Below are 18028 nucleotides of genomic sequence, written 5' to 3' on the forward strand. Positions count from 1 at the left end.
TGAAAGCAGCTAGTGCGCAAAATGCTGTTCAAGGATTTAAATCCTCAGGAATATGGCCCACGGAACGACACATATTTAGTGATGCTGACTTTCTGCCAGCTAGTCTGACAGACAGGGCTGAAGTTATTGAAAACACCAACGATAGCCCATCACATATTCAATCTATTAATGCTGGTCGACTTTCTAATAATTCTGATAGCTCTACTTCTACATCTGTATTTGAAAACGTGGATCACATTTACTCTCAAGCTTCAAGGATTTCGCTACGACCACAAACGAAGAAACTTCGTATGATCCAGCTGTTGAAGATGATCCTTCATGTTCTACGACAACGAGTGACAATTCATTTCAACCAGTAGAAGAGCCATTGACACCTCATGTGAAGCCTTTAGATATTAGACCGCTACCAAAACCTACTCCGAACAAAACTAGTCATAAACGTAAAACTCAAAGAGCTGAAGCCATTCACCATTTAAAAATATGCAAATAGAAAAGGAAGAAAAGAAGAAATGTCTGAGAAACAATGCTGCTGTTAAAAAAAATTTAAAAATCTTCCTTCGACAAGTAAACCAGGTAAAACTAAAAAACAAAGAGCTTCAAGGAAAAAAATTGTAAAAGAGTATTTTTGTCTAGTTTGTGGGGGGCCTTATGAGGACCCACCGCTAGAAGATTGGATTGAATGTGGAGATTGTAAAGACTGGGCTCATGAAACTTGCACAACTTATTCAGGAAGAGGCTATTATTTTTGCGAACTATGTCAAGAATAACAAATCATAATTTAAGACTGATAAAATAAGTCTAAAATTGTTATTTAAATGTTATTTTTAACGTTTATTATACGTGTGATTAAGGCCTCATAATTAATGTTTAAGAAAATTAATATGTGCTTGTATTTGTAAAATCTATGGTGCTTACCCGCTTTGCCCGAATGGCTTACCCGCTTTAGGCCCCTTGTCGGGCAAAGCGGGTTTTTTCAGTGTTTTTTATTTTTGATAATAGATAATCATAAAATTTAAAATAACGCAATAATCATTTTTTATTTTAAAGTTCAAGATCTCTCTTAAGAAATAAAATCAAAAACGCTGCGATAAAAGCCCAAAAACTACAACTTTTGAGAGTTTATTGTTAACCTACCCGCTTTAGGCCACCCTCCCCTAGTGTTAAATTTTTTATACATTAAATAACTGAGAAACCATGGTTACATTTCTTATTTGCTTAACACTCAGAAGCAATAAAAAGCTCTCGTGATGCAGCACCCATTTCCACTTCTCAAATACCTTGAACATAATTTGATGACTGCTGGTAGGATTTAAATTCAAAATTGCTCAAAGTGTATCCTTCCGTCATACAAAAATTCGAACTTATAAGACCCGTATTCTGATACAAATGTCTCTATTTCCTCTCTTTTGAAGTAACTTGAAGCACTTCACTGAAAAATATTCCGGATGAAATTACTGTAAAAAGTACGGTACCGGCACTTTGGGTAAATCATGCGTAAAATCAATTTTACCATGAAATCCATTATAAATACTATGCCATAATTTTTAAAGTAATATTTATTTATTTAGAGTTATTCAGTGATTTCATGTTACAGTAAAAATTATGGTGCATCAGATTTTTGGCTCCGTAACATGCTCCAGTAAAAATGAATTTTACGATAAAAAGCACAGGCACACTGAGTGCCGGTCCTTTTCACCGGAATTTCCCGAATTTTTCACAGTGTTATTGAAACAACATACGCATTTTCTCCTTAAGCCTTTAGATACTTTGCACACCGAAAAAATTTTTGAAAAAAGTCATATGTTATTAGAAAATCAAATATTACGCCTTCAGCTTTATGACTTTTTTGCCGCTTATTGCAAAGTTTTCATAAAATATTTTATATTTACGTGTAAAATCTTTCGTATGTACTTTCTTATGAACTTTAGCCAGAGCAACATTGCTCCATGAGGAATTTCTAAATCTATTTCAGTGAGTAAATAATAAGAAAATATAAGTAAAAATATAACATTTATTTTTTGGCATTAAAAAGTAACAAACAAAAATAATCAAAATCTGATGATTTATAAAAATGATGATATAATATTTCACAGTGATGATCTTTGGAATGACTTTTTGGCCTTTACTCATCATTTACTGTTGCGTAAGTAGGTTGTTCCTGAAAAAAATTTACACAGGTTAAAAAGATAAATAATAAACACGCATATTATTTTAAAAAATAACTCTAATCAACAAAAAATTCAAGTTTTTTTAATGTATTTTATTTATTTTCGTATTACGAATCGATTTTAGAGTCAACACAAGGATCACAATTTCTTCTTCTGAATAATCCACATGAAACTTCTGAATAATCCGCAAATAGAAAAAATAGATCCTGACTATAATAATTTTTCAATGATGAGAAAGTCAAAATTTGAAGAAGAGTTATTCAAAAGAATTATATGAAGAATAAATTAAAGAAACTTTATTTATTTAAAATATCCTAATATTATGTAAATTTATGTTAATTAAAGCCGAAAATTGGTGACAGAATGGTTGTTTTGCCGTAATTTAGTGATTTGACGAGCTTGTAAAAGGTGAAGCGAAATCATTAAATTATGATACAACATTTATTTAAAACCTATTTGAATGTAATTTTTAATAATTATTATGGACCGGGATAGCCTGGTTGGCAAGGCGAATCCAGGCAATCGAAGAATCTCCTTGTAGTAAATGGTCACTGATGCACATTAAATCAGTCGGGTCCCGAAGTCCTCCATTATCCCAATACGAATTATAGCGCTTCGGGTTTTGAATTGGAGATTGCTCATTCTCTGGTTCAAGTGAAAATTACACTTGTCCATAGATGGCGCCACTAGAAAACAAGAACAATAGCACCCCTTGACTTAATAGGCCTACGACAACAACAACAATAATTATTAGAAAATATTAAATTAAGATGATTTATTCAGATATATAAAAATAGAATTGGAGATTGCTCATTCTCTGGTTCAAGTGAAAATTACACTTGTCCATAGATGGCGCCACTTGAAAACAAGAACAATAGCACCCCTTGACTTAATAGGCCTACGACAACAACAGCAATAATTATTAGAAAATATTAAATTAAGATGATTTATTTAGATATATAAAAATACCAGTTCAAAACCAACAGAAAAAGAAGAAGTTAATAATAAGGAAAAGCACCGAGCAACGTACGGGGGCATTTCTGGCCGTGGGTTGCTATAAAATTTTCAAATCTTATCATATGTCCTTCATCACCTTAAAGTTTTGGGAAAAGAGGTTGGGGGTTTTAGGAAAATAGTTGTTATTTAAACATCTTTCCTGAATTGATGATCGAATCATCAATTCAGGAAATTGATCAGGGAATTAATCATTTCTCCGTTTTTATCAGTTCATTGCCACGTGCATAAACCTAAATATATAATTTTATTGCAATGTAATAAAATTGTAATGTCAGTTTTCATCCTTCTTAGATAAATGATCCAAAAATTATGAATAGTCCTGGGTTAGAAAATTATTTTAAAAGTATAAGAATTCGAAGAGAACGTTAGAATCAAAAAGCTACCTTTTTTAATAAATTCCAAGGACGGGCTAGATATAAGGCGATGGCACAAAGAATTACTCCAATTGAAATGAAAACGATGCTAACTGCTAAGGCAACAGTTGGTAAAGTGTTCGTAATTACTCTAAATTGGGATGCAACATCTTCGTCAGTTACTGCATTCTAGAATTTAAAAGAAGAATTGTTAGGGGTAAAAAGTTTTAATAATGAATTAAGAACTAATAAGGAAATGAGTATTGAAATTGAAATAGGTTCTACTTTAAGAAGCGGGAGGCAAAAGTAAGAAAACAACATAAAAAGAAACGGATTGAAAACTCGCTTCTGATTGAAAATTATTGCTGGTTCGAATTCCGGTCACAGCTTGCTGAATCATACGCTAAATACGAATCAGTGAGTTGGTAATAGGACCCCTGGACTGGAATCACTAAGGACCTCTCACAATCGTAAAATTTTCAAGATTCCTCTCCCTCGTAAAACGCAATTGTCGGCTACTTTTACTTAAATAGTTATCTCGAAGAACACTTAATTTAAAAGTTTTGGGTTAGATTCAATAATTCAAAGGATTTAAATCTCGAAAGCAGTACATACAATAATGGCTGTATATTAAAAGCAATGTAATAACGTGTTTTAAAATCAATATCCTTTCAATTTTTTTATATGTAGCTTTTAGATTTTCAAAAACGTTCAAAAAAATAAACAAATAAAGGAAACAAAAGATATTTTTAAGGGAATTATGTGGATTTTCATTTAAACTTTTCATAAAGGTGATATGATTTTTATTAGGCGTAACCCACATCAAATGGGCAAAAACATTTCATAAAAGGACTTTTTAAGGAGCATTTTATATACACTGTTAGAATTTTCATTCTAAAACAACGCTAAAATAACTGCCAGTAATCCCATTCAATTAACCGCAAAGTTTAATGTTAAGAACATTTTCTCAGCTTTACAGGTATGAAAACCGTTAAAAACTGGTACGTTTAAAGAACCATGAATGCAAAACTATACGGTTTTGTAACCATTTATTACTAGCATGGTTTCAAAACCGGAAAATGAAATTTTACAGTGCATTGGTGTTAGATGTTAGGCTTTTTGGAAGGTAATGAACTTTGGAGTTGAGATTTAACTCTGTTTTTTTAAGTGAATCGTAGAATGTGGCTACTATCATCTATCATGAGAGATGGAAAAAACGAGATTTTTTTGCGTTAAACAGCTCTGTGGTGCTGTCAAATATGCGTAAATGAGAAATTCGTATTCCAATAGTTCGGGATTACCAATTGTAAAAAGCAAGATACTGGAAACTTCTCATATGTTGACAGAGAGGAAATGGTGTAGTGTCAACGCTGGGATTCAATCCCCCATTCAGCTGGTCAAGAAATTCATCGATTAGACCTCTCGGCTAACGCGTGTTCTCAGATGCAAGGAAATAAATGTCTTCATAAGCTGTTCATCACAAATTTATTACTAGGCATCTGATTATTAGAAAGATTAAAAGACAATCCGATGCTGATAAATGATGATGATGCTGATATGATGATGAACGATACTGGACATGAATTCGTAATCCTAATCGAAAAAGGATTAACTTCCAGCTTTCCAAGAATGTGAGGTCGTTTTTCATTGGCTGTGAACTTAGTTGGCCCAGAAAAAATTCTAGTTGTTTAACCGTATTATGTGAAAACAGTCAATAAATGATTTTTCTCTTAGTCAATAGTTTTAATACCATCTTAGTTATAGTTATTTACCTGTTTTGTTTAAAGAAAGTAAAATCAGAATTAAATAAATTATTATTTAACCATTTTTCCCTAGAAATTTTTAACAGTGTAGGCACTATCAACAATCTGGCTGTGTTTGATCTTTGGATTGGCAATGTCTGGCAGCATTTAACCACATCTCCATTTCTAAACTAAATCATCTTTGAAGGTTTGAATATGATTGATCACCCTTGATTTTTCAGTCCATCAGAAATAAAATCGTTTTGTCTTGTAAAATTTTAAGTTGCTCTTACAAAAATGTTTTAGAATATTTAAAAATTGTTAACAAATCGTAATAATTGACCATACAAAACAGCTTCAAAATTTCTGAAAATCGCAAAAATTAACCATATTAAAAGCTTAAAAAATTATTAAAATTTTTACAAATTAACCAAACAAAAAAGCTTCAAAAATTCTTAAAATCGTAAAATTTAACCATGTAAAAAAACTACAAAATTACTTAAAATCATAAAAATTAACCATATATAAGAAAGCTTCAAAAATCGTAAAAATTAACCATGTAAAAATTTTAAAATCGCAAAAATTAACTATATAAAAAAGCTATAAAATTTCTTACCGTACTAAACCAAAACATAGGGAAATATATTGTCTTTGAGATGTTCCGAAATTGGCTGAAAAGGAAAAATAAGAAATATTCATTTTAACAAAATATTCTTAAAACTTATTCAATTAATTACTTACTGCAAGAAAGATTTATAATTTCATTTAGCGAAATCATTCAGATTTTTATAATATATCTAAATTTATAAATGTACATAATATATTTTTGTGGAAAACATTAAATAAACCTAATGATGACTTATAAAATAACCACAAGTCTAAACTTTAATTCAAAATCTTGATTTGACTTTTAAAACATCTACAAGAAAAATATAATGATCAATCCTAATCACAAACAATTTTAATTTTATTTTTAAAATTATTTAAATTTCAAAAATGCCTCAAATTTGAAAATGATCCATGCATTTACTATTTTTTCCTTTTTCAGAAAATATATTAAAATTGATCTAACTTTGTATTTGAAAATGTATGTGCCAAATAAAGATTTTCTAAAATATGAAAATTGCTATGTCGAATGAAATAAATAACTTTCTTTCGAATTGGACAATCTATGTCAAAATGAAAATTTTATTTTTTGTTTAAAAACATCTATGACAAATAAAATCTTTCTTATTATTATGCGAAAACTTTTTGCAACAAATAGTTTGAAAAATTTTATTAGCATTTTAATGGTAGAATTACAAATGACCAAAATATCAAATTGTAGTGTTGTTTATTACTTTGCACAAAAAGATCAAATTCTAATATACTTGTTAAAAAAATCAGAAAATTATAATGTATTTTTAAAAATAGTATATAATAAAGAATTACTAACTAAATTTCAGGAACACGTTCAAATATTATGTTGATTTGCATTCTGGCAGCAACGTTTAATGGCACACCTAATTCCTGAAAAAAAATTACATGAATATTATTTGGGTGCTTGCATTTCGAGAAAAAGTGAAGTGATTGTGCCTAACCATGTGATTTGAATCAGATTTAATTCGATACTTGTAAGCTACGTCAGGCGTGTGTCAAACCTGATTGCTTTCTGAATCAACAAATGCCATGATTTACTTATGATGACGTTACTTACAGGTACCCATTAAATATGTAAAAAATACAAGCTTATTCACAGGAAAATGCAATTTTTTTTTCTAAAATTATTCTTTTAAGAGAAAGCCATTTAAAGTTTTTTTCAAAAAAAAATTTTTGTTAAATAATAAAGCCGTAAGCATCATATATAAATGAGAAAAATGCGGTGTTTTTTTCATTGGCCTGTATATTAAATGGAATAACATATCACACATTTTAAAAGGCGCTTTTGTAAAGCAATGCTTTTAACGCTTTTTCTTTATTATAATTTTTTGATTAAATTAAAAATGATAAAATAATGCTCTTGGGGAATTTCGTGCCTTTAACTCCGCGATTGTCATTTAGTTAATCTTACTCTTTTACCGATTCCAACATGAAAGGCAAACTATTCCTATTCGTGTCATTCAATTTTTAAGAAAATTTGAAGAAAATTAAGGAAGTTATCATGCCTTAAAGTATAAATAAAAAGAACTGTTAAAAAAATTCTTCGGCAACATTTTTGCCTAATTATATATGTTTGCTTGATTTTCATATTACACTATATTCACTATATATCATATACGATTATTTATGCATTTTGTAACTGACTTTCTTCTTTACTAGTTTCCAGTAAGGCAGTGTTTCCCAAAGTGTGGTACGCGTACCCCCAAGGGTACAGGAACAGTTTAGTGGGGGTACGCGTTCTTATGCGAAATATCTTGCAACAAAAGAAAATTTCAAAAAATGTCATCTAAAAACTAAGCTCGCCATGAAAAGTTACGATTATGTATTTTTCTATTGGCTATTTTTTGCAGAGTTAACAGTGAATAATTAGTATTGTCAACAACCAGCTGTAATTTTGAATTTAGCAATTTTTTTTACAGAAAAAATACATTTATTTATTTTACTAAGGTACACAGCGTTACGAAAAATTTAAAAAGGATAAACAAAAGTCATAAGTTTAGGAAACACTGTTAACGTTGAGTCGATTATTCAGAAAGGGCATTTGATTGTTGATAGGGTACACAGCGTTGCGAAAAATTTAGAAAGGGTACACGATAGTCATAAGTTTGAGAAACACTGCAATAAAGGAATCGCGAAATGATTGATATAGCTGGAAATTTGAGAGTAGAGTTGGTGAATATAGTGAATGGGATAACACATCCCAACTAATCTTTAACAGAATTGTCAAGGCCCTTAAGGCTATGCACTTTTCCGATGAATGATGACCCCTTTTGATTAATTTCCGCTTACTGTTTTTAATTCTTTTAATTAGAAGCTTCTGTGAATTCACGATTTTTTTTAAAAAAATATGCAATCATAGTATTTGCTTTCACTAATTTTTATATATTCAAACCTTTTCTGCATGCTGCTCACCGAAACTCCACATGAACTTTACGAACTAAAAAATATGCATTACACAGTTACGTAAATAACTTACCGGAACAAGATCCAAGTACATAAGATGTTTTTGGGGATCTGGGTCCAGCCCTTCTACACCATCGGTGTAGATAGATTCACCAAACAAGAAATGCGGGAATGACACAACAGCTGGTGCATCTAAAACAAAAGGACGTGTCAATCAATTTTCCTCCTGCTAAGATTAATTTAAAAAATAAATTGCATTGGCCAAATAAGTGAACATAATAAACTGGCAAGAATAATAATCGATAAATTATAAATTGATTAAATAATTGGCAGTTAAAATAATGACAGTTTATTATTAATAATATTTGTGATAAAATAATAATTGTGAAAAACAAGTCATTTTCAAAAGCTTAATGACATTCCTAACATTGAGTAGATGAAGGTTCAAACATTTCAGTTACGAGTCTCAAAATTTCGAAAATAATTATATTTAATTAAAAATAAAAGATTGTTTTATTTCCTTTGATTCAAATAAACAAATACTATTCCTATATTCCAGTATATTATTTCATATATTCGAGAATTTTAATTATTCTATTTTAATTATTTCCATCTATAACACTAAATTTTTTTTTTCGCTAATGATAATTATAAAAAATGAAATTTATCAGATAATTATATTAAAAAAATATATAATTGGTTTGCTAAAAGACAAAATTATAATAATAATTTTATTTAACGATAAACAATGATTAAAAAAGCTTCATTTCAATAGTATTCTAAATATACAATAGATGGCAGCACAAAAACATCATTTAATCACATCACAAAATTTCGAGGGGAAAAAAATTTATGTTATAAAATTAGAAAGTATTTTTTTACAATTTCCAGTACACAGAAATATTTTACAGGCAATAATTTCCTTTTAAAAAATAATATAACAACTTAGACACTAACCATAACGTGAACAATTTTGTAGATTGTAGTAGCAATTAATGATCGATGTTACCCAAACTGAGTACAAAATTTTTAAAAAAAAATGCTGCCTACAAAATAAAATTTAAAAAAAAAATCAATTAATAAATAATATATTGGCCGTACAAACATACCATGCATTATATGCACAAAATTCCAAAATTACACAGCATAAGAACTGCAGCATTTCCTATTTATTCATAAAATAATAGCACTAAACACTTTATGTTTTGCCTTACCTCTATTTTTAAAATATTAAAAAGAATACTGTTTTTCGAAATTTTAAATTTCTTTTTACCATTTTTACTATTATTATTTATAATTATTGCATCCCAATTTAACGGTCAATTTCTAGTTTTAAAAATAAAAAGCAGAGAGCAGCACTAAACGTCTATATTTTATTTTATCACTATATTTAAAATAATTATACAATATTAATTCAACGAAATTTGGAAAACATTGTTCGCTTTTAATTTCCATAATGATACGTAAAAACAAGTATCAGATGAGAGGCAGCTTCTCTTAAATAAAAGCTTTTAAAAAACAATTAATTAATTTCTCCAAAATTATTTTTCTGAAAATTATTCTATTTCAAATCATTAAAAATAAAATCAAACAATAAAGCAATGTCAGGGCAACAAAGTTTTAAGATTTTTTTAGGATATATATATATATATATATATATATATATATATATATATATATATATATATATATATATATATATATATATATATATATATATATATATATATATATATATATATATATATATATATATATATATATATATATATATATATATAAAGAGAAGACCTCAGGACGGGATACCATAAACAAGAAATTTGATCCTTAGTAGTCCAGACCTAATGATATCTTTCGTATTAAACACCACTGAGCAGCTTAGTAGCCCGAACGTGCCATCTTTCTTATTTTTCATCCACTGCGCAGTTTATGTTCGTTACGTCGGACTACTGGATTGGTCCGTGCTGAGGCCTTCTTTCTTCAAGGAGGTGTTGGATAGACCCGATTTCCTACCCTTATGCCAATAATGTTGTGAAGGTGACAACCAGGCTTTTACTGGGGAGAGAATTTCTAAGTGAGTCAACTCTGTAGAAGAGGGGGAGGGATGTCTTAAACCTTCTTTAGCAAGGCTGTCAGCCGTTTCATTCCCATGGATATTAACGTGTGAAGGGACCAAATGGAAATGAATAGGAGATTAGATTTAATTTGTTCACAACAAACAGAAAGCTTGTTTTATCTCCTATGTGGGTGCAGTTGCTCAGGTGTTGAATCGAGCTGCGGTTGTCAGTAAGTATCCAAAGGTTGGTATAGTTATTTTCATTCAGGACAGATTGAAGTCCTGCGTCGATTGCTCGCAGCATTGCACTTCAAAACCCATAATTGAAGTCCGGATTACGTTGACTAAGAGAAAAATCTGTTTTATGGAATTTCAATGTAGATTCCACTGCCTACTCTCGATCGTCTACTTTACTTTCGTCAGCGAAAATCTTAAGTTCACACTGAGGAATCACATTTATAACTACTAAAACCATTTGTTGGAGATGGTCAGGAACAAAATCTAAAATCCAAGTAGAAAAGTTGCAATAGAAGTGAACTCTGGAAAGATCTTCAACAAGATTCAAAAATCTATGAAGAGAATACGGTTCTACATTGTTTGAATTGTCCGCAATTAACTGTTGTGACAAAACCTGACTAAATGGGCTATTTTTCTTTAGTCTTTGATTGAGCTTCCAATTGTTTAGGAATTTAGAAGTTTGATTGTATTTGCCAAAGCTGGAGAGTTTATTGTAATATTTGATCAGGTTGGCTTGATTTCTAATGCGCAAAGGTTGTAGATCAGCCTCATGAAAGACTACGTCTGAAGGGCAACTAGGTCTTAATCCAGTGATGATGCGGGCAGCACTTATCTGTACCTTTTCCAGTTTTTCCAAGTTCGAATGGGAAGCGCAACAATAAATTGGGAAGCCGTATTCGATGATGGGTCTGATGAGTGCAAGGTAAGTAATTCTGAGAGTGAAACATTTTTAAAACTTTACAATCTATACCGTTACGTATAAATTTTAATCTATTAAGGGATGCTTACTTTTTTATTTTTTATTACAGTTTCAAAATTCTCGAAATTATGCCTGACAGAAAATTTCAAAAAAAGAATAGTCCCAGAAAAAAAATTTCGGTAAATCAAGAAACATTTTGCTTTCGGCAAAATATCTTTTTTTTTAATTAATATATTTGGCATAATCTTGTTAAAGTTTTTTTTTTGATTTTGGATGATAATTTCTTTTTAATTTTAACCTCATTCTTTTGAGAGGTTATTGAGAGATTCATTGAGAGACACCTGTTCTACGCCCTTGTGGGAAAAATAACCCCCAAATAATTTAATTTATTGAATTATAATTAATTTCATAACATTAATTTAATTATAATAATAACAATTTAATTTGTTATAGCTGGAAATCATGTATACCTTTAATTCAATTCATAAATTCGCTATTGTGTCCTATTTATTTTGTTTATTTATTTACTTTATTTATTTACTTTATTTATTTATCTATTTCATTTTTTTCCACAGCGAAATGTTTTGTTCGGGCTTACAAACATTCCATTCGGAAGTTTTGTTAAAAGAAGCAAAGAAATGATTACAAAAAATGAGAAAAAGTTTACTTCGAAAAAAAAATGAACTTTTTCAACTTATTTTTCAAATTAAGATGTTTTTTTACATTATCCAAATCTTAATAGGCATGAAATATTTAATTTATAACTTTGTGAACACATGTTCCTGAGCCACGTCATCTAAAGAAAATCTGTAAATGATCTTAATACATGTCAAAAGCATAATTGAAATTCGATATTAAAGAAAATTATTCGGAATTATTTACCAAACTTGCAGACGCTGACGTTAACAGCACCAGCTGGAAGACACTGATCTTCATAGCAAAAACACTTGTTATTCTTATCATATTTTCCATTGTCTAATTGTGTTCTATCTGTATAGAACTTGTACGCTGTTATATCCCTTATGTCTACGTCTTCTAAGTATGTGAAGGATATGGATCTAAAAAAAAGTGAAAGAAACATGTTATACAACTGTATAGAAATAAGAATTGAATATAGAATTTAAAAAAGGAATTTGCAATTCAAGATATTGGTAGTCACAAATATACTACAATACTTATAACACTTTAAAACCATTTCATTGTATCATAATACACCACAATACTTTATAAGTAATACTTTATAAGTATACTTTATAAGTATACTTTATAAGAAGCACAGATATTATGTTCAAAACATGTATTTTTCGCATTCTAAGAATTTTTCAATTACGATTCGGTTTTCAAGATTTAGGTTTCTTTGTCTACAATTAACGAAATTTTCAATATTTTCGAAAATTCAAAGATTTTATAACTTGTGTACTTATAATCTTTGAATTACTTTGTTAACTTTACTAATTCAAAGATTATAGGTACACAATCATTCAAAGATTTGTTAATTCAAAGATCAAAGGTTTCTTTGTCTACAATTAACGAAATTTCCCATATTTTCGAAAATTCAAAGATTTTGTAACTTGTGTACTTATAATCTTTGAATTATTTTGTTAATTCAAAGATTATAAGTATACTTTATAAGAAGCACAGATATTATGTTCAAAACATGTATTTTTCGCATTCTAAGAATTTTTCAATCACGATTAGGTTTTCAAGATTTAGGTTTCTTTATCTACAATTACCGAAATTTTCTATATTTTCGAAAATTCAAAGATTTTGTAACTTTTCTGTATTAGTCAACGTATCTCCATTTTTTTTCTTCTATACAAGCGTTACGAAGATTAAATTCGCAGATAATTATTCGATTAGTATAGTTTACACATTAAAATTCGCTCATCCCTTTCTAGTTTTTAAAAAGTAGCGAAATTACAGTCGGACAAGTTAAGTTGAAGATAACGTAGCCTTGGTTTAATCTCAATGTACAGAAAAATGTTCCTAATTGACCACCCTTAATGTATGTTTTAAGAATCCTTGTCAAAAATAAAGAGAAACATAAGACTTTGATAGATTGCCGGAAGAAACAGAGAGATGTTGCAAATGTTTCCGAGTTCCACCGGCAATCAGAATGGTTTTAACCCCTTAACTGAACAATTATTTTGTAAAAGGATAAAAAGATATCCCCTCGAGCTATATGCCTGATATAAGCTATATGCCTGAGCTATCTCGGGATTTCAAGTTAGGAGGTAAATGATTTTAGTCCCGTCTTCCTCACAATTGATTCTTCAGATTTCAATTTTTTTTTCTCGTTCCAATATTAATTATGTGTGTCTTAATGTACATACCTTTTTTTTCATTTTGAATAATGAATTTAAAAGTATATATTAAGAGCGGTTATCACCTAGCACCAAACATACAAATAACAATACAAGGAATGAACTCGTTTATTGCTGAGTTCTCTATATTTCAAATAGATTTAACTGCTATTTTAATAAAGAGAATTTAAAAGTATGTGTTAAGAGTGGTCTTTACGTAACACCAATAATGTAAAATATGCAATTAACAATTCAGCAATAAAAGGAATAAACTCGTTTATTGCTGAATTCTCTGGACTAAAAAAGCTTTAACTGCTAATGTACAGAATTTAAAAGCATATGAAAAGAGTCGTTTTTACGTAACACCAAATAACATCTAGTTACGTAACACAAAGTATGACAATACTAGGAATCAACTCGTTCATTGTTGAATTCCCTGTTATAAAATGGCCTTAATTGCTACTTTAAAATCACATCAGATTTTTTACATGATTTTCTGAAAATCAAAGAAGAAAAAATATATCTCTATTTGTCACTCTAACAATATTCAAAAGAGAAGCAAACGAAGAACAAATAAAACATATAATAAAAGCAGTAAAGTATCTATATAATACCTGCATATATCTGGAACAAACATGGTAATCTTTGATTCTCTAGATATAAAAGGGGGCCACATATCTCCAGCTGAAATGTAAGTATCACAATTGTTTTCAAGGAACTTATTAATACGACAGAATATATAATTTTATAAAAACAAAAACAGATACAAGGTTAAAAATTAATGCAATACAAAATAACAATTTAACTATCTTATTATGTGAATGATTAAAAAGAAAACCCAACCTCAATATTTTAGTTAAGAAACGAAACTTTCAACTAGAATTTTTCTATTACGTATTCTATGTTCTTCTACAACAATTCTATGGTTGAAACAAGCTTAAAGATTTAGAGGTAAGGGCATAATACGAAATTAAGGAGCTAACTACTACACTTTTGTAAAAAAGCGTTTAATAAAAAGAATCATAATAATAACTAAATATATTAGTTTCTCCTATTTAAGTAAGAAACTACGCAAAATATATTCATAACATTTAACAATTTTTATACTAAAATTTAGCCAATTTTTTTATCAACTCATTAAAAAGAAAAGGCGGTTAATACTTAAGGTTGTGAATGAATTTCAAGGGTAGAATTAAAGTTCATAATTTTTTTTAAAACATACGGTACAAAATTTTATTCCATCTTTAAATAATGTCCTCTAAAAATAAAATGCATTATTTATAACGTTATAAAGTTATAACTAAAATGCTCTTAATGATATACTATTATACAATGCATAATATAAATTGTTACACAACATTATAGCCAAAAAATAACTTTATTGTGGTATATAAAGTACGTGTGTTAATCCATTTAATAACGCGTGCAGCATATATGCTTCATTAGTGTAATGAAAGAGATATGAAAAGATATAAAAAAGAGTTAAAAGTCGATTATCTCAAAATCGTTTTCATGTTATATAATTTATTCATACACTTGCCTCTTTATTTATACAGAAAAACCTTTAAGCTAATTCAACTATTGTAAACTAATTTTTAACTATTGTATAATTTAATTTGTAGCATTATTTGTTTATTTATCATGCAAATGCTAATATTGTATCATAACAATTAGATAAAATTCTAAGAAAAATATTATTACTTTTAAAAAAATTCATTATACAATTCTTTACACAATTATTAAAATTGTATGAGTGATTTTGCTGAGTGAAAAATTACATATCATACAATATGTTGGCGTATTATAGAGAGAACAAGATTAAATTTCTAGACACGTAGATTATTAGTTTAAATAAAATTAATTAGAGTTTATAGCTTCTTTTGTTAGTAATATAAAGAATTTAAATTATGTGATTTATTCATTTACTACTTACCAGACCCTGTAATCTTGTTGCATGGAGATGTATATGAAGCTGTCTCGCTAAAAGAAAAAATGGAAAACAAAAATAAAAAGGAACAACAAAGGTGAAAAAGTATTGAAGATTATGCATATCAATATATTTTTTTTGACTTAAGGGAGTTTTGAAAGAAAAAATTCAAACGAATTATAAATTCATATGCAACCAACAATGTATAAAATATTGTAGTTGTAAGCAATAACTGACAGTTTTAGGCTAAGTATGAAACATGTAAGTAAGAGAGACCATTTTCTCTTCCTTTAAAAAAATATCACTGAGTTGACGACCAAAGAAAAGGAACATTTTCTCCATCTATAAGACTTCCTTTCTTTTTTTTTTCAATAAACACAAATTTTACTTTATCTGACATGTTCGATTATTATTAATAATATACTATTAGTAGAATTATCAGTGTAAGGAATACTAGAAATGAATCTTTACCTTAAAAAACACACTGCACAAAACAATTAAAGAATGCTTTACGTCTTATCAGAAACGCTTAACCCCGTCCCGCCCCCTGTCGGGGGCATCCGGGGAGCAATTTTATTGATCAACTAAAAATACAAAAACAATTCCCAGTTTGAAAAACAAAGGGAAGATGAGTATTTACAATGAGGAATAAAAAGGGTGACTTGAATTCAAAATATAGATAGCAAAACAGATGAAAAGATGACTCCATCAACACAGTAACGAAGAATGTAAAAATGCAAGATATGTAAAAAGCAGATATTTGAACAGATGAAAAGTTAACTCGGTGTCTTATATAAAATAACGGTATAAGCAAATTTGTTTTGAATAAAATGGAAGAAAGGAATCACAACTGCAATTTTTTCTTATTTTTAAACTTCGCAGTATGCAAATTATGAGTTTGACGCCGAAGACGACGCTTTAGCGGCAGCGAATTTGATTTAACTTTCAATTAATGCAAAGCAAAATGAGAAAAAATGATTGACATTCAGTAAACGCCTTGTTTCGATGAGTGCGATGTCTCGACGAAGTTATCAAACCGAATCAGAAACTTGGGACGTTGTTGGCCGATTAGAGAGGGTCAAGCACAAGCCGATGTAGCAGTAGCCATTGGAGTTTTACAAAGTATGATTTCCAGTATCTGGAACTTTTTTTTGGAGACTGGAAAAGCAGGCCGAAGATCAAGGCAAGAGCGTAGACGTGCAACAACGCCTGATGAAGACCGTTATTTAACGCTAACGACAATGCCACTCTTCTTCTACAAAACATTTGCTCGACTACTGGCACTACAGTTTCAACACAAACTGTCGGAAACTGCCTTCATGCTGTTGTTTTGTATGCTCGCCAACCAATGGTGTGTGTCACGTTAACAGCAAGGTACCGTCGCGTATGTGGCAGTAGAGCATGTGAACTGGAGGAGAAATGAATGGCGTATATTCTTCTCACAGACGTGTCCCGTTGTTCTGTTCATCCTGATAATGGGCGTATTATCCTCTGGAGGGTACGTGGCACTAGAAACAATCCTGCGTTCGAGCACGAAAGTGTAAGATTTGGTGGTGGGGGAGTGCTGGTCTATGCTGGCATCTCCATTGATGGGAGCAGCAATCTTCATATCATTCAAAATGGAGCTCTGACCAGTCGCCGATGTAGGGATGAGATCCTGAGACCTATTACAGCCCCTTACGCTTCAGCAATTGGAGATGACTCCATGTTAATGGACGACAAATGCAGATCACATCGTGCTAACTTGGAGAATGATTTCCTTTTGGAGGAAGGAATCATACGAATGGATAAGCCAGCGTGTTCTCCGGACATGAACCCAATCGAACTTATTGGGACATTCTCGGCAGACGAATTGCTGAACATCTACCATCCCCACAAACTGGAAAGAGCTCTTTTGGAGAAGTGGGATAGAATACCCCAGCCGCTCATTAATAACCTCATTGATTCTATGCCTCAAAGGTGTTCAACGTTGCTGGCAGTTCAGGGAAACCATACCCCCTAGTAAAAACGATTTTCTTTTAAGGAAACCTCTTTTTTTATTTGTTTATCTAATATGCACAAATTGTGTTTCTTCCTTTTGTACCCAAATGCTAAATAAAACGCATTTTTTCTGACAAGCAAATGTCCTCTTTATCTCATATATCCTTCTACGTCTGACGATAATATTTAAATATATCAATCAATTAAATATAATATATCAATCAGTATATATCATATATAATATATCAATCATTCAAACAATTCTCCATGTGCAAGATTTACCCACAACCTCAATATCCTTTAACTGTTTTGAGCAGTGTATTATTGTTGAGAATACCAGGCTACAGGCCCATACGTCATGACGAGTTTTAATATGGTTATTATTAATAAAAACATAGCGATAACTAAATATTTATACCTTCCATATTAAAAAATAAAACAAATCAGAATTCAATGCAATGTTCATCTGAGAAGGTTGTTTTCAAAGTGTGAGTTGGAAAAAA

At 29.9% G+C, this 18028-nt stretch overlaps 1 protein-coding gene across 3 annotated transcripts in view; it reads right to left on the reverse strand.

Annotated features, from left to right (window-relative positions):
• Positions 1-1993: 1993 nt before the first annotated feature.
• The window catches only part of LOC107445211 (protein croquemort), a 47670-nt gene continuing 31635 nt past the window's right edge, over positions 1994-18028 (reverse strand). For all 3 annotated transcript variants that reach the window (XM_071179887.2, XM_071179885.2, XM_071179886.2), the window contains exons 7-14: positions 15552-15598; positions 14233-14302; positions 12198-12373; positions 8396-8514; positions 6716-6789; positions 5897-5951; positions 3569-3727; positions 1994-2158 (exon numbers count right to left, since the gene is read on the reverse strand). In XM_071179887.2, the coding sequence (XP_071035988.2) occupies positions 2123-2158; positions 3569-3727; positions 5897-5951; positions 6716-6789; positions 8396-8514; positions 12198-12373; positions 14233-14302; positions 15552-15598 (736 nt within the window). In that variant the 3' untranslated portion in view covers positions 1994-2122. The remainder of the gene's footprint in view (positions 2159-3568; positions 3728-5896; positions 5952-6715; positions 6790-8395; positions 8515-12197; positions 12374-14232; positions 14303-15551; positions 15599-18028) is intronic.

Source organism: Parasteatoda tepidariorum, chromosome 1 (genome assembly GCF_982258835.1).
Source record: "Parasteatoda tepidariorum strain Cologne lab strain chromosome 1, Ptep-v5.0, whole genome shotgun sequence".
Classification (NCBI taxonomy): domain Eukaryota; kingdom Metazoa; phylum Arthropoda; class Arachnida; order Araneae; family Theridiidae; genus Parasteatoda; species Parasteatoda tepidariorum.